Here is a 25,219-nt window from a genome sequence, read left to right as displayed (position 1 = left end):
GGGTGCAGCCATTCCTGCAAGCAGGCCCCTCTTGGGGGATGGAGCCTCTGTCTCTGATGGTCCCCAGGCCTGGAGCTGGCCACTTCCGCAAGCGGTTGGGTGTGTAAATTGGCTGCCAGCCTCGGCTTCCCAGACTGCCCCGACGTGGCTCCCCATTATTTTCCTGGTCCCAGAAAAATTCAGCCCTTAATGTCAGAAAAAGGATTTCTGTTTTATGGGTTTTAACAGCTCCTGGGAGGAAGGAGGACCCTGCTGCAGAAGGAAGAGCTACATCTGCACAGAAGAGCTGGCAAAACAGATGAACAGGGAAATGAAAGTCATTTAAACTGAGGAGTCAGGAGAAATAAAAGCAATCAGGAAGAGCAAGCAGGCAAGCTAGAAATAGATGAAGATAATATGACAAATTGAAAAGTGTTTACTGAAAGGGAAACCACATAGGAAGAATAAAGGATGTAAAGGAGAAAAATCAGACCAACTAGTTATAAGTAGAGCAAAGAACAAGATATAGGAATGGCACTAGTGTCGAAAAAGAGTAATGTTAATACACATTATAAAAGATAAAGTACGTGTATAATAATGCCCAAAGTATGGCAAGTAAAAGGGGAATTAGAAACAATTATGCCACATCAAGATATGAACTTAACATAGAGAACTTGACTGCAATCTAGGTGGGAGTGGAAAATTAAGGTTATTATATTTTTAGGAAAGACAGAATATATAACAAAGCAGGAATGGCAATATTGATGGAGGAGGGAATACATGCTAGAGAGAGGATTGACGTACACGATTAAAATGGTTCAGAGTCAATAATTGTAAAAATAAAAGGGATCGTTAAAATACCTCTAATCAAAGGAGAGAAATAGAAGAAATCTATAGATCAGGGAGGCGAGTGGGAACAACAGTTATTCTAGGATATTTTAATTGCCCACTTAATTGATTGAGACGGAGAGAAATAAAACGGAAGAAATAAAAGGAATATTTTCCTTAAATGTGTGCAAGGCTCCTTCCTCAAGCATACTCCTCATACCTGTTGGCCTGCCTATAAGGGAGGAAAGGAGCTAAACGTGGGTGAGAATCTTTGGTGCAGTGACTGTAATATGGTAAGGTTAAAGACGCAAAAAGAAACGCAGAATCCTGTAGGTCTAAGGCAATCGTATAATTCTACTGATCAAGCTGGGATGACCGTTACACTCAACAAGCAAACTAAGATACAATTTATTTTTACACACTGGGCTTATGGGCTAAAATATCCTTACTTTAATCCCCTTTGGTGTTCTTGACATGCATAAGCTATCAATTTAAACCTCTAAAGTAGAAAGCATTAAACATACGTCAAGTGGGGGTGCAACTCCTCATTATACATAATCCTGCTGACAGTAATGCTCTCACACATACATACAATTATTCCTTTACTTCAGAATAGCTAAACAAATATTTTGAAAAATAACTGAATTATAATCTTATTCTTAAGAATGAAATAAATTGTCAATAGAATTTTGTCAGAACTGATTACTATATATTCCAGGATAAGGGAAGATGGAAAGAAGTTTTGAGGAACTCCCTCAAACAGACTTTTTTGTGCTTTACTTTCTCTTGTCAATATGAGCAGGAAATTGCTCTAACTTCTGTATTTTGCAACATTTGGTTTCTCAAATTTCAACCATTCACAGCTGAGACAACAAATCATTAACTAAAAAATCCAATTATGTGCAGGTTTCTTTTACCTGGGCAATTACTTTCACCATCCTCCAGTTTTCTCTTCTTAATGTTGCGCTGAAATTTAAAAAAAAAGTAATTAAAATCTCATTCCAAGATCGGTGAAGGAACAAAATGGAAAGTGTAACTAGGGAATAAAAGAGTTAGCAAAGCCATGGGGCCCTAATGCAAAGGCCAAGTAAAATTATATCTAAAAATACAAGGAAACAAAAAGTGAAGAGTGGAGAGATAACAGTTAAATATAATTGAGATGATCAAGAGGCAGATTGTAAATTGAAAGCAAAAGAATTGTCTTATTTCTGTTTTTTTTTAATTTTCTGTATACATTCTATATCCCATTAATGCTCTTTTTTTTCCCATTAGTTCCTTGGCATTCCTCTACTCACTGTTGCATTTTTTTTCATCCTATTCCTCTGGGTAGGTGGGAGTGTGGCAGCAGAAGGAATACTGAGCCAGCTGAGCCAAGTGGGACAACCTCCTTAAACTAAGGCGGCACATTGGTTATAGAATAAATAATAACCCTGGGGAAAAATTACATAGTGTACCTCGGGGTAAAGCAAAAATCTAAAGGACTAAGTTTTAGGAATGAAGCAGGAAGGTTTGGGATCGTACCAAGAGCTTTTAGTTCAAACCCAATCAACTGATGAGTTGAAGAGTCTTCTTGCTTTGATAGTCAAGTAAAATTGTTCTATAGGGTCTAAAATCTAGCTTCCATTAGTCATAAATCCAATTCACAAAACTGCCAGTAATTCATGCACAAATGGGCAATATCACTCAGAAAAGCAGAAAGGGTGACTGGTGTGTGAAACAAAACAAGGTAGCAGGAGGAGCTGAAGTTGACACTCAGGCATTTGTTGAAGCAGCGAATGGGAAGCTTTGATCCACACTACACCTGACCAGGAAATGTTCTTGTGCCAAAATTGGAAAAGCACTTTCAGCTCACCTGCTGACCAAAAAGTTTTTTTTAAAAAAGGTGAGGATGGACCACTTGAGAAGTAACAGAGATTGTTTTATTTATTCATGTTTCTCTTAATGCATTGCTTCAGTCCCATCAGTATAGTAAAACACTCTGAGAACAGATGCGATTGCTAAAAGTACAAAAAGATGGCAGCTCTGGAGGGATCCCTAAAAATCAACACAACATCTCGTCAAATAACACAAGAGATTGTTACAAAATTGTTACCAATGCCAAGGATATTAATAAAAGTGTGTCAAGTGCAGTACACCTGATATTGGATTTAGTTTGTAAGCAGATAATGTTGAACATACAGGAGAATTCCTATGCATTATACTGTGTTATGTTGCTGATGTAATCTTAAAAATAAAACCCATATCCCAAAAAAAGTTGCATTGCATTAGTGCTCAAGCATTAATTGTGCACTTCACAAGGAATTCTATAATGATTGCTGAAACCGCTAATATAGAGGGGGAAATCATGAGAAAGCTAACTTTCCATTTAAACTGCTGTGCACATCTCAGTACAAAGAGGCCCTCTCAGTGCAAACACATGCACAATATTTAAATGTCAACTTGCTCACTGCAATAGGGGGTCAACGTTTACAGCTTAGAGAATCAGAACTTGACAGAGATATACACAAATGATACAACAGTCCAAGCTGAAAAATTTGTTACCTCATTGCTCATGGACTCTTAAGCTACCATATATGCTCAAGCTGTAAAACAAAATACCAGCACTGGAAAGGAGCCAGGGTTCAGGTCTACCTTCACAAAATATCAGAGAAGTTAAAAGTTGATTAATTTCGCCAGCTTTCAGGGTCAACTGCTTATCTCTTCAGTTCATGTGAGACAATTATTGTCAAAGAGAGATCTCACATATCATCTTCTTCTGAAATACTCACTGCACTATCCAAACCATCATGGCTGTTGGTTAGCATTATAGGTTCTGGCACAGGTAAGTTGAGGTCTGAATGAATAGTAGCCAAATCCGAAATATTCAAGAGGGGTTCCTAGAAAGAATATATCTACAGTTAGATCATTTATGAAGAAACCTTACTTTGACTATACAATGGGGGGGTGGTGCTGACCTCTGCCACTGAAACAGGGCCCACCATTTTGAGTGGGCGGGCAAATTAAGGCCCGCCCAGCGGCCTGCCCGACGGGAAGTGTTATGCGCTTCCTGTGCGGGGGGGGGGGGGGGGATTTCCCAATTGTCAAAGAGCGCTCTTTTGTGGATGCGCACGAAAGAGCGCACTGCTCCCTGAGACTAAGTGCTGTCTCAGGGAGATCACTGACAGTCCCAAAAAAACTTTAAAATTAGAAAAATTTAAAAATGTCACACGAGATAGGACATATTAATAAATATCACATAAAATGCATTAAAGTTTTTAAAAACGGACATGAAACCTCATCCCGCCAGTGGATGAGGTTACATGTGTTATCAGAAGCCCGCTGGGGCTCCTGGCCTGCCCGCCAGCGTTAAGGTTGGACGGGCAGGTCCTTAGCAATCTTAATTAGCCTGTCAATGGCCTTAATTGGTTGCTGATTTCATTGTCCGCCCGCCTTCCTGAAAATTCAAAAGGGACCAGGATGACGTTAGGGGTTCCTCCCAATGTCATTTTCCTGTCAGCGAGCGGGCCCCGCCCCCAAATCGCTGACGGGAAAATTCAGGCCAATATGAAGCCAGTCAGTGTGGACATGGCAATACTGCATGTTCTGTGATATCGAAAGCCTCTTAATTTCCATTTGTATTGGCTACCAACAATGAGATACTTTCAAGGTAAAAAGTCAAAAGGTTCGACTTTCACATCACTCTACAAATTAAGGTGCTCATTATAATACTGTACATAGAAAGGAGCTCCAATACTTCTCTTTCAACAGTTTCATGGGTCAATTAAACTGTTTAATTCAAGTTAATGCACAATTATTTGTTGCACAAAATAATGAAAAGATAATTACAAAACTAATCGAAAATATAAGAGCTGTATGGAGGAATTTAAACACAAATTTGTCATTTAAAGATGGCAATTATTGTAGCTCTACACAAAGCAATAAATTCCCAGCAGAGGGGTTAGGTTAGAGATTCAGTTCTACAATACTGTAGCTCTATGCCTTATCCACATTCCTTTTGTGTGTTACACACAGAGTTTGGTGAATTTATCCTAAAATCTATATTTTATTCACATCCGCTAAACGTCGGAGAGTCTTACCTTCAGAAAACCATCTAGTTCCAATAACTTCTTTGGAAAGAAACTTGCAACTAAGTCTTCTGCCTAAAGTGCAAGATAAAGATGTAAATCAGAAAAAACCCCTCACATGGAATTGGCTTTGTTTCCAACAAAAACAGTACTACATGCTGGATAACTAATGCACCATAAGGCATAAACGACATGGCGATTTTATTGGTTTACTATATTTTTTATGAATCATACATTCCCAGGTATAAAAGTAACAGGCAACATAGAAAAGACTTGCATTTATACAGTAGATCCTCCTTTAAAATTGTAGTTCAGTTGCTGAAAAGTGAAACTTCAAGCGAAACAATTTAAGTGAATCAGATTTTCCCATTACAACCATTGTGCAAGCTGTAATTAGGTTATGTAGGATCTGTCCTGTCAGAAAAAAAAATTATACCTTGTAACTTGAAATACCGTACATTCCTAAATTCCTATATTCCCAAATGAAATAACTTTTACAATGTAATAAACTTAAAAACATAAAAGAAATACGCTACCTCTCACTGCCTCTCCCACAGACCGGCTCTCACCGTTTCTGTCCAACTTTTCTGCTCACTGCTTCCTCTCCCGAACCCTCACTCTGAGCAAGGGCTCAGGAGAGGGGTGATGAGAGGGATGAAGCGAGTGAGGGCATGAGAGGAGCTATGAGTGAAAGGGCTGGGTAGGGAAGCGGCAAGTGGGAGGGTCAGGGCAGAAAGCGACGTGGGAGAGTGTCTTGGCAAAGGGAGTGTGTCTTTGGGAGTGGGAGAGGCCACTCCAAAATGGTGCTGATTGGGTCATGCAAGCTCTGTTGTTGCTGGCATGAAACAACACTAAAGCAAAAGATGCTGACGTTAAGCTCGCATACTGGCCTTATTAGCGAAATGTGCTGAACTGGGCAATTTAAAATGGGATTTACTGTAAAATACTTTTCACAACGACCAACAGCCAATGAAGTACTTTTTGAAATGTAGTCAATATAGGGAATGTGGCAGCTAATTTCTGCGCAGCAAGTTCCCATAAACAGCAATGTGATAATGACCAGATAATCTGCTTTGTGATATTGATTGGGGGATAAATACTGACCAGGACACCGAGGATAACTCCCGTGCTCTTCTTCAAAATAGTGCCACGGACGCACTTAAGACTGTTAGCATTCAAAAGCGTTAAGCATTAAAAACTGAGACCATTTAATTTCAAATACACTTCCACATAACTAGGCCGTTTTGTTTAACCTGTAGAAATGATGTTGAGTTGCTCAAGCGTCGCCAGACAGAACATAAAACAAATAGGCATTTGGTAGGGCAGAACTTGAGTATTGCTGAAAAAAACATCTTGTCAAAGCTCTTCATCTTGCATTCATCAGGGCAATCACAGGAATATCAATGTCATGCTGAAACTTTATACTGAAATGAACTCCCTTTCCTTGACGTACTACTTAAGAAATCTGCCAGGTATTCTCTACCATGGTCTATCGCAAACCTACCATTACTGGTCAATACAGGTGTTAGGATTCTTACAGTTCCATGCGCTATAAAATTGGCCTCATTGGCAACTGCATTAATAGGGCCCCTGTTATTTGCTCATCATGCAAGCTTGATGCTGAAGTAGGATGCATCAGATATCCTTTGGGATAGTGGCTACCTTGATCAGATCATTTCGGAATGTATATCAGGTCTAAGGCCATCACTTTAGGCCCTGAAAAGCACCCAGTCTACCCTCACCTTCTATCTCAAAAATTTGAGCAACAGGGGAAGCTAGCCTCTTCATGCTGCTACTATGCAGTAGCAACACAAGTGGTATTCCCCATTAACAGGATGCTGCCATCCAGCCAAAGATGTTCTGCCTATCACACAAATAAGTAATGTGGTACATGAATTTCAGTGTCAGTGGGATGCTAGGTGTGTAGGCTATACATCCCAAAGACTGGCAGATCGTATTAAAGAGCATGTCCCTTCCGCTTGCTATTCGCAATGGGCAAGGTACAGACTGTACCCAACCAGTCCGTGCTTGCAAAACTCAAAACACAGTGTTCAACATTAGATGCCGCAATTGGACAATATTTATTAAACACTCCTCAGTGTGCTAAAAATTACATTGACAAACAATTTAAGGTTGTTAGTTGGGCTCGCAGTATGGCACATGTGTGTACCGGAAGCTACATATACTAATACACAGGGCCCTGTTCTTTGCAGACTGAAAAAACATGTACACACATTGCGCCCGTTTCAGCTAAACAAAATAAGTGACGGTCATTCATTGACTCATTCCTCAGGGCAATGCCTTGACCAGAGTCAAGTTACCTGGTTTATAGTTAACAGCCAAGCATTTTGAAATGTCAGTCACAATTAACTAGTGCATTCTCCATGCCACCATCTCTACCAATCAGCTTGGCCTAAATAGCCAAGTGGTTATGGTACTGGGTTTGTAACCCCAAGATCAAGAGTTCAAATCTCACAATGGCAAACTATGAAACAATGTAACTTCATCTGAAACAGATGGAAACGGGTTTGCACTCGAAAGCGTTACATCTCTACCAATCAGAGTCCACTTGCCAACCAATCGGCACTCTCTCTTCTCATACAGCATTAAGTTGTTGCTTCCCCTGACATTGGTATTCTTGCGATTGTCCTGATGATTGCAAGACAAAAAGCTCCGACAAAATGTCTTTTTTCAGCAATACTCAGAACATAAAACATTAAGGCAAGTGCTCTAGGGCACCACACATTATTACGATCCTGTTATGTACTGTTGATGTTTAAAGGGAAATCCGAACACTCCGTAATTAACTGACAGAGCTATGCCACAAGATGTTGTGTTTTTAAACAAAACCAAACTTTATTGCGTGTAAGAATTAGACAAAGCAAGCACTATTAACTTAACACTATGGTTTATTATTACTTATGCTATGAACTCAATTCCACCTTTTGCTTCCCACCCAATAATTCTTTTATACATTACAATCTTGAAGGCTCATTTACTTCTTTACGGACCAACCCACAAGATATTCCACAGCCTGCCGGAATTCACTTTAATTCTCCTCAGTGCTCCAGCTATTCTCAGAGGTAAGATTTTATGGGGATCTTCCATTAGCTATTTAGCTAAGTGACGCCTCAACTTTTATTTAATATCTCACGACTATGGATGCCTCAGCTGCTTGTTCTGGTTGCTGACAGATACCCAACTGCGTTCTTACAGCTTCCAAGCTAACTCTGCTGACTGCTCACTGCCACAGAGCTTTGTGAGGACCATTGCAGATTTCTTCCTCTAGCTGCAAACTAGGCAAATATCCCCCTCTCAAAATCCAAACTGAGTTTGAGCCCCATCCACATCCTGCATAGTGGACAATAAAGTTATTACTGCTTAAAAGTGGAGGCCTGATTAACAATCATCTCCTGCTGGCTCGCTCAATCCAGTCTACATAAAAACAAGACAGCAATTGCCTGCATTTTGAGCAAACACCCATATTACTTAAAAAGAACCTTCTACCCCCACAGCCCATCTCTATGATAGTGTGGCATGATTTCAAACAGAAATGTAAACAAATTATTTCACCTGCGATAACTCTGATTCTGCAACCCATATGAATAATTTATTTTTCTAACGGATGTAACTGCCCTCTCTACAGACTCCTTGGGTCTATGAAGAAACCCTCATGTTTACAATGCTGCTTTCAGATTTTTTTATTGAAGTAAGTGGAAAACTTCTGGCTCCATTGCAAGCTAAGATAGAAGACCTCCAAGGTTTTGCAGCTCGACCACTGACCTTAAAAGGTAACTTGTTTATCATCTTACAAGTGTTAATAAACCTAGTTTTCTTTGAGTTGTCATTCACATGAGGTGCATACTTACTTCCTAACCAAATGTTTCCAATTATCTCACATGTAACACTTTAACCTCCAGGTTAAAAGTCACATTCCTAAAACTAAAAGTTATATTCTAAAACATATGAATTCGTGATTTTCACAAGAATATTAAAAGAAAATTACTATGTATAATAGAGCAACATTAAAAATAATATAATATTGTCATTGCAAATATTAATTATCCCCACCATACCCAATCGCGGAAAGTGCTACAGTTGGGAAGAAAACTTTACCTCCAGCACTTAGATGTTAGCAGAGATGCAAGAGAAGAACCCCCTCCTTACAAGGGCTCCAAGGATTAAACATGTTTGGTCAGCTTTGTATTTAGGGACAAGGCTGTGAAGTCTCTATTTTGATCCCCAATCATCTTAGATCACATGCCATCATGTGGCTAGGCTGGCATCAAGCCTAGCACTACAACACTGCCGTTTTGAACCGATCAAAAGGTAACTTAAACAATCTTTGGTCAAATCACTCATTAACTTTCTTTCGTCCACTGGGGGAGGTACCCAGCATTCAGTTAGTGCTTCTCCATAAATGCATTGCCAACATCAGGAAATAAGCTGGTGGCTAATGTGGGAGAAGAAATCAAATCTGTATGCTGCATTGCTGAAGCCCCTGAAGGGCTACAGAATCAGACATCTTCCAAATAAGACTCAAGGTCAGCACTATAATCCTCATTCCCTTCTCACAAAACAGTGCGAGGGACAGGATGTGACCACCTGCCCAACTACACAACCATCCTACCCCACTCCTGTCAGAAACTGACCCACGATCCCAATAGCAATAACATAATGGAATGAAACTCAAATTGGGTTTATGTATAAAAATCAGAGAGCAAGTCAATCAATTGGTATGTTCATGTTTCCAGTTGGAAGTTTAAGGCAGGGGCCTGGGAGCTGATTGTCTCCTGGGAGCAAATAATGAATGACACTGGTTAGATGCAAAGCCAGAGGGAAAAACAATCAAGGGATATTTCATCTACAATTTTTGTTTTCAACATTTTGTAAACTAAATTGCTACTTACTTCAGCAGTCATTCGCTCCCTGAAAGCATCCACCTAAAGAAAGAGAAAAAAAACAAGTTATTTTATGGCTAGTGTAATTTGAAAAATATGCCACAATATTGCATGGCCTTTCGAACAGGGATTCCTGGATCCTATCTGCAAAGATCTGATTTCTAAGAATCTTTCATCAGATTTCAGTTGAAGGAACATAGCAACAGGACCGTTTAGTCTCTAGAGTCTGTTCTGCCACTCAGTGAGATCATGACTGCTCTGTGGCCTAACTCCAAATGCCCACCTTTTCCCCACATCCCTTCGGTCAACAGAAATACCTCAATCTCAGATTTAAAATGAACAACGAATCAGTTGCTATTTGCAAAGAGAGTTGCAAACTTCTATCCACATTTACATATATAAAGGTTCCCTAAATTCACTCCTGAGAGGCCTGGCTCTTTGGCAATGCCCCTTAGTCCCAGAATCTCCAGAGGAAACAGGTTCTCTCCATCCATCCCATCGATTCCCCTTAATATCTCAATCTTTGATCAAATAACCCCTCTAATTCTTTTCAATTCTAAGGAACACAACCCCAGTTTGTAGAATTTCTCCTCGTAATTTAACCCAGGCATCATTCTGATGAATCTACATTGCATTCTCTCCAAGGTCAATGCGTCCTTCCAAAGAGATGCTGTCTGCTCACAGTACTCCATGTGTGATATAACCAGGGCTTTGTACAGCTGTAGCATAACCTCCCCCTCCATGCATTCTAGGCCTGTAGATATTAAAGGCTAGCATTCCATTAGCCTTTGTGATTAACTTATGTATCTGTCCATGACATCTTTTCTACGTATGTGGTCCTCCCCATCCCCCAAGTCTTTTTGGACCTCCACTATTTCTCACTTTTTGCCATTTGGCCCACTGTGTCTGCACCGGCTCTCGGAACGAACAACTCACCTAATGCTATCCCCCCACCTTCTCCCCATAACCCTGCACATTCTTGCTTTTCAGGTAACAGTCTAATTCCCTTTCGAATGCTTCAAATGAATCTGCCTCCACCATACTCTCAGGCAATGCATTCCAAATCTTAACCACTGTTCTATACTTTTAGGTCCAAAGTGGATGAACTCATTTTTGCTTACATTGAAATTCTTTCGTCACTGTTTTACTTATTCACCTAATCTATTAAAATCTCTGCAATTTTATGTCAGTCTGCTTACCTCAATCCACACGGAAATTAAAACCCCACATTAAAACCACACTGCCTTTGCTACACGATTGTCTAATCTATGTGTTTAGACATTCTAACACTTCAGAACTACCATCAGAAGACCTATATACAACTCCCATTAGACTCTTAAATCTACTTATAAAGTCTCCACTACATGCGTAACTTGTTATATTCTCTCTTCTCATTGATGTGGATTTCCTCCTGATTACTGCCCCTCTACAATTTTCTTTATCTTTCCTGTAGACTTTATAATCTATTATGTTTACTTCTCAGTTCTGACCAAGTCAATCTGGCATTAATTCTTATTTGTCGATCTATTGAGGTCCTAACAATAAATGCATTGTTCTCCTTTGGATAGCCAATAACATCTTCCAGAAAGGAGTACAGTAAAATTTCGATTATCTGGCATGCACAGTGAATGGATGGTGCTAGTTAATCAAAAATGCTGTCTACCTAAGAATTCCACATGTTCAACCAATCAGAAAGCTCCTGGGTGATCTCACGATGACATGGGCGTTGAGGTGCTGTGAGAGGTGTGGGAGACAGTGAATGTAGTGAACGGTGCTGAGGGAACACAGAGGAAGGCTGTGGATAACCACCGGTGATTTTGACATTCTCTAGCAGTTCTGAAAGAGTGGGACTGGCAGGGAACAAGTGTCAGTGTCAGCTTCTGAGGGACGAGAGACATCTCCAGTCAAAAACAGACCTCACAGAAATTCTGGTTAGTACAGAATTCCAGTTGGTAGAGTGCCAAATAACAAAAAGTTTACAGTACAAGGATCCCAAGGAATACAACTATATTTCTGAGGCCTCAACCATAAATAGATTTGAAAACCACTGCAGTACATGAAGTACCTTAAAGAGCTGCCAGCAATATAAAAATCATGTGATGATGGTATGAGCATGACATATTTCAGGGCTTTAGAAGGGTTTAGTGTCCACTCTTTAAATGGGAGATATAGCTGATTTTAGAGTAAGCATGTGATGCCTCTAAAAATAAATGCAAAGTCTGGGGCAATTAATGAATTACAGTGATTTGTGGAGGGCAGTGTCAAATGGACAGTTGTTTAATTATTTGCGGATATCAAATACTTCTGAAAATTTATACATTGATCCTAGCTTTGTTAGGAAGCTAACTGTGGAGGAACAGAATGCTGAAAGTGAGAAAAATTACAATTAGCGTTGACAAGAACCAAAGGTAAATATTTGGGAGACACAACTTAAATGCAGAAGATTTGACATTAAAACTAAATGGCAGTGAGCCACGGGTTTGAGTTAAAGATTTTTGCTTTATAATCTTCTGTAACAGCTGTAGTGTTTTGAATATTGATTTAGGATTTAACATATGAACTTTATCACATCCTAATGTAGAACTGACAACTTTAAACATATTATAGAAAGTGTACTAGCCATAACCAATATATTTATGTGACTAATTATTTTTGAATAGGGTAGAAATTCAAGCAATTCAACACAAGTTTGAGTTTATGATGCCAGAAATCGTGAAAAAAGACTAACCTTAAGAATTCTGGGGGTCAGCAAAGTTTGGTAGGAAAAGGCCAGTACCACAAATTACCTTCCTTCCCTTACACACTGCCTTGATCTGACAATGGGCCCGGGGTGGGGGGGGGTGTGGTGTGTGTGTGTGTGTGTGTGTGTGTGTGTGTGTGTGTGTGTGTGTGTGTGTGTGTGTGTGTGTGTGTGCGCGCGCGCGCGCGCGCGCGTGCGTGCGTGGTGGTGGTTACCATCCACCAGGTACAAGTCAGGAGCATGATGGAATACTATTCACTTGCCTGGATGAGTACAGCTTCAGCAACACAAGAAGCTGGACACCATTCAGGACAAAACAGCCCACTTGACTGGCACCTTAAACATTTACTCCCCCCACCACTGACGCACAGTGGCTGCAGAATGTACAGGATGCACTGCAGCTACACACCAAGGCTCCTTCGACAGCACCTTGCAAACCCATAACTTCTGGCACCCAGAAGCACAAGGGCAGCAGATGTATTGGAACACTACCACCTGCAAGGTCCCCTCAAAGCCACCCAACATTCTGACTTGGAAATATATCACTGTTCCTTCTGTGTCGCTGGATCAAAATCCTGGAGCTCCCTTCCTAACAGCACTGTGGGTGTTCCTACACCACACAGACTGCAACAGTTCAAGAAGGTAGCTCCCCACCACCTCCTAAAGAATGCTGGCCTAGCCAGCACCACCCACATCCCGTGAAAGAATAAAACAAACCTAACAAAAACACCATGGCAAATAATATAAAAATAAAAATACCAGGAAAAACTCAGCAGGTCTGACAGCATCTGCAGAGAGGAACACAGTTAACGTTTCGAGTCCGTATGACTCTTCAACAAAACAGCCAAACAGACTCAAAACGTTAACTGTGTTCCTCTCTGCAGATGCTGACAGACCTGCTGAGTTTTTCCAGGTATTTTTATTTTTGTTTTGGATTTCCAGCATCCGCAGTTTTTTGCTTTTATGGCAAATAATATTACTGGGTCAGCAATTCTACAGATTGGAAGTAAATGAGAACAATCCAGCATTCTACAAATCCCAGGTAATATTTATTTGCAGTTAACTGCCTTAAAGTTATACAATTATTGAACAGGAATTACAGCATAGAAACAGGCCATGCAACTGGTCTGTTAGTTTTTATGCTCCACAGAAGCCTCCTTTTGGCCCTACTTTATCTAACACCTTCAGCATTTCTTTCTATTCCTTTCTGCTATTAGTAACTACTTCATGCAGCAACACTTTCCATATAGGATCATCCTCTGGATAAACAAGCTTCTCCTTAATTCCTCACTAGATTTATTAGTGACTACCTTATCCCCTAGCTTTGGACTCCCCAAGTGCCTCATCCTTAACTTATCCCTTTGGCTTGCCCCATTCTACATTGTGCACCTGCTCAACACCTTGCCATCTCCAATGTTCCAAGTCTTAGCTCTAAAATAACTGGTAGCAGAACCATTAACCACCATATCCCTGCATTTCCTAAACTCATACATCATGGTTGCAGAAGTCAATTCCATCTCAGCAAAAAGTCAAAATTTAGGTCCCCCGAGAGCCTGGAAAACGAATGCCTGCAACAGCTTACAAATGATTTAACATACCCTATATGAGAGTGAGTTCTGACAACAGGAATGGGGAGTTTGGGGAGAAAGAGATGGGAGTTTACTGGAGGCATTGCTGAAGAGTTATTGAGACTCCTGAAAGAGAGGAGATGGAGTAAATGTGAGGAAGATACTAGTTTCAATTGTGCCATCACCATTATGAGCAAAAAAATGAAGCATATCCCATTTTAATGAAATCTCTCCCCAAACAAGATCAAATGTTTTAAGATGACAAATAAAACTGCCATATATTTAAAAAGCCTGTGCCTCCTAAAGTGCCAGATTAGTGCCACAAACAGGTGCCTGGGTGACAAAAAGTAGGTTCAGTGGGGGCGGGGGGTGGATAACAAACCATGTGTGTTTGCTATTCCCAGTGTTGTTATTCTAGGTCAATAAATAAAGCCAGAAGGATAATGTCTAGACTAAAAACAGAAAACGCTGGAAAAACTCAGCAGGTCTGACAGCATCTGTGGAGAGAGAGAGAGAGAAAGAGAGTTAACGTTTCGAGTCTACATGACCCTCCTTCAGAACTAAAGAGAAGGTAATGTCTGGGTTGGGAGCAAACCCACATGTAGCTGCAGGCCGCCTGAACCACATGTGGGCTTTCTCGTGACGAGAGGCCGAGGCCGAATGCGGATCACCGCTGTTGGGAGGATCCTGCCAAGTTAGAACCCAAACCCCATAAGGATGAAATGTGAGGTTAAATAAAATAGCCGCGGGTCTAAAAATCTATTTTTGCAACAACGAATGGGTTTTCCGGGGGAGGGGGGAAAGGGGCAGAAGACACCGGGATGGGGAGCCTAACCCGGTCCCTCCAAGCTCTAGGGGGTCAGCGAGGCGGGTACATACACCGTTGGCTGAGAGTCTGGCCGGAGCAGCGCCCATTCTGGGCCGGCCCTACCTTGGTCCTGAGCGCATTGTCCAGTTTCAGTAGCCCCGACATGTTGCAAAGAGTCAGCGCGAGCCCAGCGGCTGACGTCAGGCGCCGGCCAGCCGCCTCCCTATTGGCTGCTTTAATATGGCAAAGCAATGTCGCAAGCCGGCCGGAAGTGTTCTCACTTCCGGCCTCGAGGAGGATGGGGGGGAGGAGGAGGAGGAAAAGGAGTAACAATATCACCATCACAAAGTGCTGAGTGAGTGAGTGGGAACTTTTCTCTAACTTTCTGCCCACCCACCAGGACGCGACCATGTGCTTGTCTGAACATTGAGTTATTCAGCATCGTCTCGGTAGTAGGAGGCTGATTCCGCTGCAGGCACCTTCCTCCTTGACCGGACTGCACAGGAAACAAGGTGTGTTACCACTGTCTCTCTGAACGTTTGCTTTGTTTCTCCCACTGCATGTTATGCTAAGTGTTTTCATGAGGCACAGATACACAGGCTTAAGCCTTTCTTCCCGCCCTGGGAATAGCAGCTTTATTTGCTTTTATTGAGGGGAGGGAAATCAGTCAGTGTTTCAGGTTGAGGAAACAAAACGCTGACAGTATCTGAAAGGTTAATGTTTCAATGGGATCTTTGATTAGATAAGGAGATGGGAGAACATGTAACTAAGTTGATAACATCAAAATTTACTGATGACTAAGCCGGCATTTTCAGAATTTGATGTTTGTATAATTTTATAGTTCCAGTAATTATTTTTTTAACCTCTTAATGGGGATGTAACGTTGAGGAGCTGTACCTTTTTCTTGAAGGCACTTTGAAGTCACTAGCTGTAATGTTGACTTTAATTGATTCTGACCAAAACTGTAGCTGCCACTTACTCTCCATCATCTGAAACTTTTGGTGGCATGGGATACTTGTGAGTGTTTTATGGGTGGGAAGGGATGGCGATCTTCTGTTGGAACATCATGCTGGCTGGTAGGTCTACATTATGCTTTTCATACCAGTTTATCATACTGTTTCTGTCTGCTTTAATCCCTACCCAACTCACATGCTCTCTACATCTTAAAAATGCCCTATATTTCCCTCGTTATGTCACCTATTATCTCATGTTAACATCACTTCAGTCATTGAACCGTCTTCTGTTTTCCATTTAAATGATTATCGGTCATTTTACTTTGTGTATGCACATGATTTATTCATCTTTTTCCCTTTGCTTTGTTTGTCTTTAGATGCTGTGCAGATCTCAGATCTGATGATGCATCTAGGATCAAATTGTTAACTTAATTATTCTCTGCACAAATACTGACTTGACCTGTTTAGTGCCTTCAGCATTTTCTTTATGTTTCAAATAGACAGCCTCTGTAATTTTTTCCTTTGTGTTTTCATGCTTAATCAGTAGTGTTGATTGTAATTAGGGAGAATTCATGTAGAACCTTCCCATAGTTTAATTAGTCAGGGAGGGTCCATGATGGGCAAATTTGTATCTGGTCTGTAGTAGGGATGGTATTGGTGGGCCAAAGCATTATCTATTATTCCATGCTTTCTCACCTTTGTTCTTGTATAGATATGGAGGGGTCAAAGTCTTCAAGCTCCACCATGCAAGTAAGCTTTGTGTGCCAGCGCTGTAGTCAACCCCTAAAGCTGGATACATCCTTCAATGTCTTGGATAGAGTGACAATTCAGGAACTTACAGGTATGCAGTTGTAATAACTACTGTTTCATTATTGTTAGCTGTGGCTTAATTGGCTGCAGTCTTGCCTCAGCGGGTTATAGATTCAAGTTACACTCCAGAGACTTGAGTAGAAAATCTGACTGACACTCCGATGCAGTAACGAGAGGTGCTGTTTTTTGGATGATACGTTAAACCTTGCTCCACTTACAAAAGATCCCATGAAATTATTTGGAAGAAGTGTACAGGAGTTCACTCTGACGTTCTTTTCAATATTTATCCCTCAAATCAAAATCTTAAAAACAGATTATCTGGTGATGATCACATTGCTGTGCTGTGTGAAAAATGTCTGCTGTGTTTCTTACATGACAAGAGTGACTACAATTCAAAAGTACTTTATTGACTGTAAAGTGCTTTCAGATGTCTGGTGGTGAAAGGTGCTCTATATATGCAAATCCTTCTTTATTATTGACAATATTAGTTAAGAGCTTAATTTTTGCTCCCGTAAGTTGGAATTAATAGGACAATAGTGCCCCACAAATGTAAAATTATGCACCATCTTTTTTCAAATAATTGTATTTGCCTTGCAGCCAGTGTCATTCTTTTAAACTTGCTTATGTCTAAACAAAAAGTTGCCTGACTAAACTGATCAAATTTAACAATACTCAACAGTCTGTTCAAAATGTTGTTTTATTTCTGTAATATACTGATAGGTCAGCCACCTCCTTGCTCACGGGAAGTTGTAGGATATATCGATGTCTAACTTGTCCATGTTGCGGTAGTATTTTTGTGCATTGACATTGTGTCTGTTTTTTCTTTATGTTGACTGGGTGAGACAAAGTGTGAATAGAGTTGAACTGAAACTGAAGGCTTGTAATAGAAAGGAAATGCAGAAAGGCTGTGGTAGTGCAGTTCCGAATTAGTGGGATGTTGTGGGTAGAGCCTGAGACCATAGACGTGCGGTGGTAGTAGTCAGAATGCCAGGAATGAGCAGAAAGGTTACGTTGTGATAGGACCTGAGTATAGTTAGGAGGGGGAGCAAGACATTTATAGCAAGTGTGGAGGAGGTGCCAGACTGCAATGGGAAAGCATAGGGTGCAGCAATGATGGGTTAACCTTTGGGTATTGGCATATTGAGGGAAATGTTTTCTGGTTGTGAGACTACTAGGAGATGGGAACACTGGGAGAGAGGAGAGGGCTATAGGACCTAGTAATCCTTCCTAAATTCATCCCACACTCTTGTTTCTTTCCACCACCAGCTTTTGTGAATTTCCAGCCTTGAATTGGGAAGACTATTTAAAATACTAGCCTAAATAATTCTATGCACTTGGTAACAACAACCAACTTATATAGTACTTAAAAAAAAAACTGTCTCAAGGCACTTGATGAGCCAAGGGGGATATTAGTGAAAAAAGGTGGGTTTTGGAGGCAAGGAGGAGATGCAGGGGTTCAGAAAGGGAATTCTAGAGTCCAGGGCCTAGTGACTGAAACAATGGTGGGAGAAGGGAAATAGGGAGAACTGAAGAAGGCTACAAAGCTGAGGATATTGAGCCAATGGAGAGATTTAAACACAGGATGAGAATTTAAATTTGGAGGTGTTGCGTCCAGACACTGCCCACCGAGGTAGGATGATGGGTGAACAAGGCCTTGTATGGGATAGAATACAGGGAATGCTATTTAGGACTGGACTTTGGCAAAGCGAGCATTGAAATAATCAAGTATGGTGTTGAGAAAAGCATGGTTGAGGATTTCAGAGATAGGCTGACATATGAGCAGATGGTGCTGTGCTGAACAATGCCAGCCAGCTTTGAGACAGAACTGGGAGTCTTGAATCAGAGGTAAAGGTAATAAATAGATATGTTTAATATGTGTGACAGAGCAGCACACTAGAATTAGCATTACACAAAGTGTCTGTACAAGTTTCACAATATACCAGCTGAATGAACTGCTCTACTGAAGCACGAGTCATGACCTTAGCAACACTACCTTGAGATAGATGGTTCTTGGGTAGTTGCTCAGCTTTATGCAAGATTTTTAGTATATGATGTCTCCCTTTATTCCTCTTTCCAATGTATTCTAATCAACCAAGTACTAGATAATATTATATGGCTCATCAAAACTTATCACTTACATAGGGAAATCAAAAAATGTTTAAAAACATTAAAAGACCAGATAAGGCAAAAGTTTTGCTTTTTTTCAGCTCCTTTAGTTACAGTTACTCCTGTAAAACCAGAAGAAGGCAGGGTGGAAAACAGCAGCTTACCAGAGGTAAGAACTGAGCTAGATAACTATAAATAAATTGCATAATACGAGTATTTAATTTTATTCACTGTGCACCCAGCTTTTATTTAATTGTTAAATATTCTGGTATGTTGTGTGTTGTTGATGTATGCTGAATGCCTCGTGTTCTGGGAGTAATCTTGTAGGCAGTAAATTTATGGATTGTGCCATTTGTAGGATGCATTGGGAACCTCATTGCCTTGGTGTAGTAGTGCTTTGCAGCTGCTTTATGATGCAACCAGAAATAGTAACTTTCCATTGTACTTTCCAAGTAGATCTAGTTTTTTTTTTGTAGAATTGGTATTCCTAGGGGAGGGATTTGCTTCAAATTCAAGTTAGGGAACAGCTGGAAAAATGTAAAAAGTTCAAAACAACTGCAGCTTAAGTAGCATTCTCAGTTTTGCCCAATAGAACAGCAGAATGAAGGAGTGTTGTGTTGTCGGAGGTGTCATTAAAAGTAGCAACTGAATGTCAAAGACCCATGACACTGTCAGGAGATGAACAGGGGACTCTCTTGGTATTCTGGACTATGTTTCTCCCTGTATTAATGACACCAGAACAAATCAATGAGTCATTCATCCAGTTGTATTTTGTGGGATCTCAATTTGTGTAAAGTGATTCAGCGACATAACAACTGTATTTCAAAGTAGTTCATCAGGTGAAGTGCTGTGGGATGTTTCAGAGTTGTGATAAGGAGCTATAAGGAGTTATTTTCTCATCAGCAATATTTAGGGTATTATTTTAGTGCCCTTTCTTCTATAAGTATCTCACTTCATGTCAGTTCACAAAATATTATTTGTTTTTTAAAAAAATGATTGCACAAAACATGCAACAGTTAATTTTCATTTTGATTTAATTGAAGATGCTTTATTTTCAGGAAACTTGTTTAGAAAACAGGCCAGATGGTGTGTCAAGGAAATACATTCCGCCTGCTCGGTAAGGATACCTAATTTAATTTGCTTCATAGCTTACCAAGTTATAACTTCTTTTGGCTTTAAAAGGGCAATTAATATATTAAGCTGGCGATGCTGATGGACTGAATTTGTGTGCTCTGCCATAAAGTGATGGAATTTCCCCTCACTGTTATATGATAAGCTTGGAAGCTTTGTTCTTCTTCACAAGAAGGGATGGAAAATCAGAGGCCAGGTTTTGCCACTGGCTTAAGAATGGTGTTTGTATAGGCCTAGAGCCAGTTCGCTTTGTGACTTCTTAACCAAAGACTTGACTTGGAGGGGAAGAAAAATAAATTGAGCAAGTTGATGTGGTGCATTACTCTGCAATGTAGTAAAACAGTTGAGTTTTCAAAACTATTAGCATTTTAGTTGCCATCTGTGGTTTGATAGTCACTTTCAGAAAAGCCCTGATGTCTAATTGAGTAATTGTATTGCACATTGTGGTGCTGAGCTGCACAAGTCAAAAAGGTCCTGGGTTTGATTCTTGTGTTGACAGGTAATTTGCTATTTATTCTCTGCACAATTAGAATGAGGAAGTGTGCTTACTTATTATTGTAAACCACTGACCTCTGGTGGAAGTGAAAATATGTCTAAACATATGTTGAAGACAGGACATGGCTTTATTGTGTTACAGCTGTTGACTAGCCATACTTGCCTTAAAAGGAGTACAAAAGTTCACTAGACTGATAGGTAGGCTGAGGGGGATGACTAGACTGGGAGTAGATTCCTTTGAGTTTAGAATGAGAGGTAATCTAATTGAAACAGGTAAAATGCTTAAGGGACGTCACAGGGTAGATGTTTGAAGGATGTTTCCTCTGGGTGTAGAGTCTAAAGCTAGGGATCATCGACTCAGACTCAGAACACAGGGTCAGCCAGTTGGAACTGTGATGAGAAGAAATTTCTTCACTAAAAGAGTTGTGATCTTTAGAATTATCCACCGCAGCGAGGTATGGATGCTCAGATATTTAATATATTCAAGACTGAGATTGACAGATTTTTGAATAAGGGAATTGAGGGATATGGAGTTGGTGTGGATGATGGAGTTCACAGAATCACACAATGCAGAAGAGGCCCTTTGGGCCATTGAGTCTGCACCGACACGTGAGAAATGCCTGAACCACCTACCTAATCCCATTTACCAGCACTTGGCCCATGCCTTGAATGTTATGATGTGCCAAGTGCTCATCCAGGTTCTTTTTAAAGGATGTGAGGCAACCCGCCTCCACCACCCTCCCAGGCAGCGCATTCCAGACTCTCTGGGTAAAAAAAGTTTTTCCTCACATTCCCCCCCCACCCAAACCTCCTGCCCCTCACCTTGAACTTATGTCCCTTCGTGACTGACCCTTCAACCAAGGGGAACAGCTACTCCCTATCCACCCTGTCAATGCCCCTCATAATCTTGTACACCTTGATCTGGTTGCCCCTCAGTCTTCTCTGCTCCAACAAAAACAACCCAAGTCTATCCAACCTCTCTTCATAACTTAAAAGTTTCATCCCAAGCAACATCCTGGTGAATCTCCTCTGCACCCCCTCCAGTGCAATCACATCCTTCCTATAATGTGGCGCCCAGAACTGCACACAGTACTCCAGCTGTGGCCTCACCAAGGTTCTATACAACTCCAACATGATCTTCCTACTTTTATAATCTATGCCTCGATTGATAAAGGCAAGTGTCCCATATGCCTTTTTCACCACCCCACTAACATGCCCCTCCGCCTTCAGAGATTTATGGACACACACGCCAAGGTCCCTTTTTTCCTCAGAACTTCCTAGTGTCATGCCGTTCATTGAATACTTTCTTGTCAAATTACTCCTTCCAAAGTGTATCACATCACACTTTTCAAGGTTAAATTCCATCTGCCACTTATCTGCCCATTTGACCATCCCATCTATATCTTCCTGTAGCCCAAGACACTTAACCTCACTGTTAACCACCCGGCTACTCTTTGTGTCATCCTCAAACTTACTAATCCTACCCTCCATATAGTTATCTATGTCATTTATATAAATGACAAATAATGGGGGACCCAGCACAGATCCCTGTGGTATGCCACTGGACACTGGCTTCTAGTCACTAAAGCATCCTTCTATCATCACCCTCTGTTTCCTACAACTAAGCCAATTTTGAATCCACCTTATCAAATTACCCTGTATCCCATGTGCATTTACCTTCTTTATAAGTCTCCCATGTGGGACCTTGTCAAAGGCTTTACTGAAATCCATATAAACTGCATCAACTGCACTACCCTCATTTACACACCTGGTCACCTCCTCAAAAAATTCAATCAAATTTGTTAGGCATGATCTCCCTCTGACAAAGCCATGCTGACTATCCCTGATCAAACATTACCTCTCCAAATAAAAAGTTCAAGCAGAAGATCAGCCATGAGTTTATTGAATGGTACAGCAGGCTTGAGGGGCCCTGTTTATGATGTACTTGTTCTAGTTCACCAATGAACTTTCATTTACATTTTATATCTTGCATTTCAAAGTGCTTCATATACAAGTTACTTTGAAGTGCCATATCTGTTATGTCATCAAACAGTATATTTTGGAATTAGGGAAGAAGAGAAAATTGGGGGGGGGTGGGATGGAAAAAGTTTTCCTCTCCCTTGATCTTATTCTCTTTAGCCATATACAAAGAAAGCAACTTTTCTCAAGTATGTATGCATAGATTTTATTGTAATAGTTTACAGTGAAGTTTTGAAATAATGTCAAATGATGGAAAATTATAATTTCAAACTATAAAACCGACTTATAATTTAAAAAAATGTTTTGTCCAAAGACTTTAATCATCTGGTTAATTTAGTAAAGTTTATCGGATTATCTGTGAGCAACTGCTCTACTCAGAACTCGGTTGCAGCAGGAGACTCCCAGGATGACCGTGGAAATGCTTTAGGGATGTCCTCAAAACATCCATTCCCACCGACTCGTGGGTTCTGACCGACCAAAATGGAGAAAGTTCATTCGAGAAGGCACTGACCATATCGAAAGACTTCATCAGGAACAACCCATCTACCAAACCCTTCCAAGCATCACCTGTCCATATATGGGAAGGTCTGCAGACCATGCATTGGACTCATTAGCCATTTCAAAACCCATCAAACTGGAGTGAAAGCAAGTCATCTTTGATCCCGAGAGACTGCTTAAGAAAGAGGTTGTAGATGATAGCAATGGAAAGCTACGTGTTTATTTTCCTTACTTAGTGGCACTGCATCTTACTGCAATTTATAATAGATATATTTTCCTGAGCTGTGATCTTTTGGGGAATTGTTTATAGTACTTCAATCTTTTGCAGGATGTTGTCCACAGAGAGTGCTAATAGCTTTACTCTAATTGGAGAAGCTTCTGATGGTGGCACAATGGAAAACCTAAGCCGAAGGCTCAAGGTACTTTCTTTGGTCTGATAGATATCAATCAATAGCTGTTTACTTACTTTATTATACAGTAAATGTTTTTAAATTGTACTTTTTAATAATGTGTTTTACGAGAAAAGACTGTTGGAAATGAAATCATGTGCTTTTGTATAATACACACATAGATCCCCATAATGTTGCTGATGGTGAGGTGAAATAGTGTTACAGGAAATGGGTGACACTTGCAAGAATATATGATGGCTCTTCTTCCGTACAGCTCATTTTTAGTCAAACCGATTTAGAGACAAGGTCATCAGTATGGTATTATTAATTTCAAAAGGTATAAATGTTTGTACATCTTAGACTATAGAAACGTTGTTTAAAATTGAACAGTAGCCGGATTTCAAAAGGGAACTTATTTACTCTTAAGGCTGATTTCCCATGTTTTTCCTGCTGATAATCTGGGATCTGAGCATGTTCATCCACCAAGATGGAGCTATGTAACCTCACCCCTTCCCCTTTAAGACCAGGGTTCAGGTACTCCAGGGAAGTGATCTAAAGAGGTCAACCTAATGGATAATGGCCACGGGAAATCAGCATGCTCCAAATACTACTCAGCAATTCAATTTTTGGAGCCATTGTGGGTCACTTGGTATGACACCCCTTCACTCACTGAAAAACATTTTTAAAAACGTTGTAAACCTGACTTCCTGGTCTTGGGCAGAGGCCAAATTATAAAGAGCAGAGGAAGCAGCTGGAAATGATTGGTGTTCTATCCCTCAATTATTCTTTTGGAGTTGTTTGGTTGAAGTGTGATCAATGTACGTGGCAATCTTTATATATCAGATGGCCTGTGGCCTTGCAGCTGGTGAGGCAAAGGAGTCCATCATGGGAGTGTTGTCATGTCATCCACAATGGCTCCGAGAAAACTCTTCTGCTTACTGCTGGAGGGGCAATCATTTCTCTGATAGTAAAGGAGAGGAAAACTGGACAGAGCCAGAATTGCCCCAGGGTTTCTAGGGCTTGCTTTAAGGGGATGGAGTAGAGGCTATGCTTAAGTGCTTCCCAAACTATTTCCCAATGTGACCCCATTTTAACACTTTAATTAATGTGACCCCAGATGCAAACAAAAACAAAGCAGCATAGTAACATTTGGTATATAATTATTAAAGTTTGTGTATTATAGATCAATGTGTAATAAATACATCATATAAATATGAAAATCTATGTTTTAAAGTACTTTGTAAAAATCTTATTATTTCATCTACTTGTGTAGATTTCACTCAAGCTCGCCATATTCCCCATGATAGAATAATCAGTGAAGGCCCTCTCCTCTTGCTATCTGGCCTATGATAGCCACTCATTTGCCCTGCTTCATGTGGCTCCCTTTCAGGCCGGCAGCCATTAACCTTGGCCTGTGACTGGGAGAAGCTCCACAGCTGCCACCCTGCTCGGTGCAAATGCAGGGCTGGTAGCTTCTTATCAGAGTTTGCGGACCACGTGATATGTTAATGAAGCCCTCCTCCGCTACACCTTGGAGTGAAACTGAGAGAGAGCAAGGCTAGGGCTGACTACCATCTGGGCCTTGGTGTGGGTGCTGTCTCGGAGGAAGGGTGCTTGTGAAGCTGAAGCTCTGCTATTCTTGCAATAAGAACCAGCCTAATGTTGGCATATCAGTGAGATTGGGGAGGTTTCCTGGCCCTTTTCCTTCCCTTGTGTCTTGGGATGTCCATTAACATTCCAACAACCCTCCCACTCAATGCCCCACCCAATCAAGAAGCTGACAGTGAAACACGTCTCTGGTCTCTCCTTATATTAACATGCTTTAGGGGGCCAGTTAAAAATCTGAAGGAGATCTCAAATATAGGTAGCTTGCTTCTTTCCTAGGTACCTCCTGGAATTCTGGATCTGGAGGTTATCCGGCAGTTGTTCTTCAACAGCAGCCAGAAGTCTCCCAGCTCCTGTGATGAGG

The 25,219-nt window shown here is 40.8% G+C and overlaps 2 protein-coding genes across 4 annotated transcripts in view; one reads left to right on the top strand and one right to left on the bottom strand.

The window, feature by feature from the left end:
• psme3 (proteasome activator subunit 3) overlaps positions 1–15,137 on the bottom strand; it is a 30,636-nt gene extending 15,499 nt beyond the window's left edge. The window contains exons 1-5 of one of the 2 annotated variants that reach the window (XM_041173369.1): positions 15,012–15,137; positions 9,782–9,814; positions 4,884–4,946; positions 3,576–3,683; positions 1,725–1,773 (exon numbers count right to left, since the gene is read on the bottom strand). In XM_041173369.1, coding sequence (XP_041029303.1) covers positions 1,725–1,773; positions 3,576–3,683; positions 4,884–4,946; positions 9,782–9,814; positions 15,012–15,053 — 295 coding nt within the window. In that variant the 5' untranslated portion in view covers positions 15,054–15,137. The remainder of the gene's footprint in view (positions 1–1,724; positions 1,774–3,575; positions 3,684–4,883; positions 4,947–9,781; positions 9,815–15,011) is intronic. The other variant, XM_041173370.1, reaches the window with a different exon arrangement.
• A 30-nt stretch (positions 15,138–15,167) lies between these two features.
• The window catches only part of becn1 (beclin 1, autophagy related), a 47,643-nt gene continuing 37,591 nt past the window's right edge, over positions 15,168–25,219 (top strand). Inside the window, exons 1-5 of one of the 2 annotated variants that reach the window (XM_041217590.1) lie at positions 15,168–15,400; positions 16,554–16,682; positions 18,859–18,926; positions 19,816–19,874; positions 23,190–23,280. In XM_041217590.1, coding sequence (XP_041073524.1) covers positions 16,556–16,682; positions 18,859–18,926; positions 19,816–19,874; positions 23,190–23,280 — 345 coding nt within the window. In that variant the 5' untranslated portion in view covers positions 15,168–15,400; positions 16,554–16,555. The remainder of the gene's footprint in view (positions 15,401–16,553; positions 16,683–18,858; positions 18,927–19,815; positions 19,875–23,189; positions 23,281–25,219) is intronic. The other variant, XR_005946683.1, reaches the window with a different exon arrangement.

Source organism: Carcharodon carcharias, chromosome 23 (genome assembly GCF_017639515.1).
Source record: "Carcharodon carcharias isolate sCarCar2 chromosome 23, sCarCar2.pri, whole genome shotgun sequence".
Classification (NCBI taxonomy): domain Eukaryota; kingdom Metazoa; phylum Chordata; class Chondrichthyes; order Lamniformes; family Lamnidae; genus Carcharodon; species Carcharodon carcharias.
The sequence above is the reverse complement of the archived record's forward strand: the minus strand, read 5'-3'. Positions and strand labels throughout refer to the sequence as shown.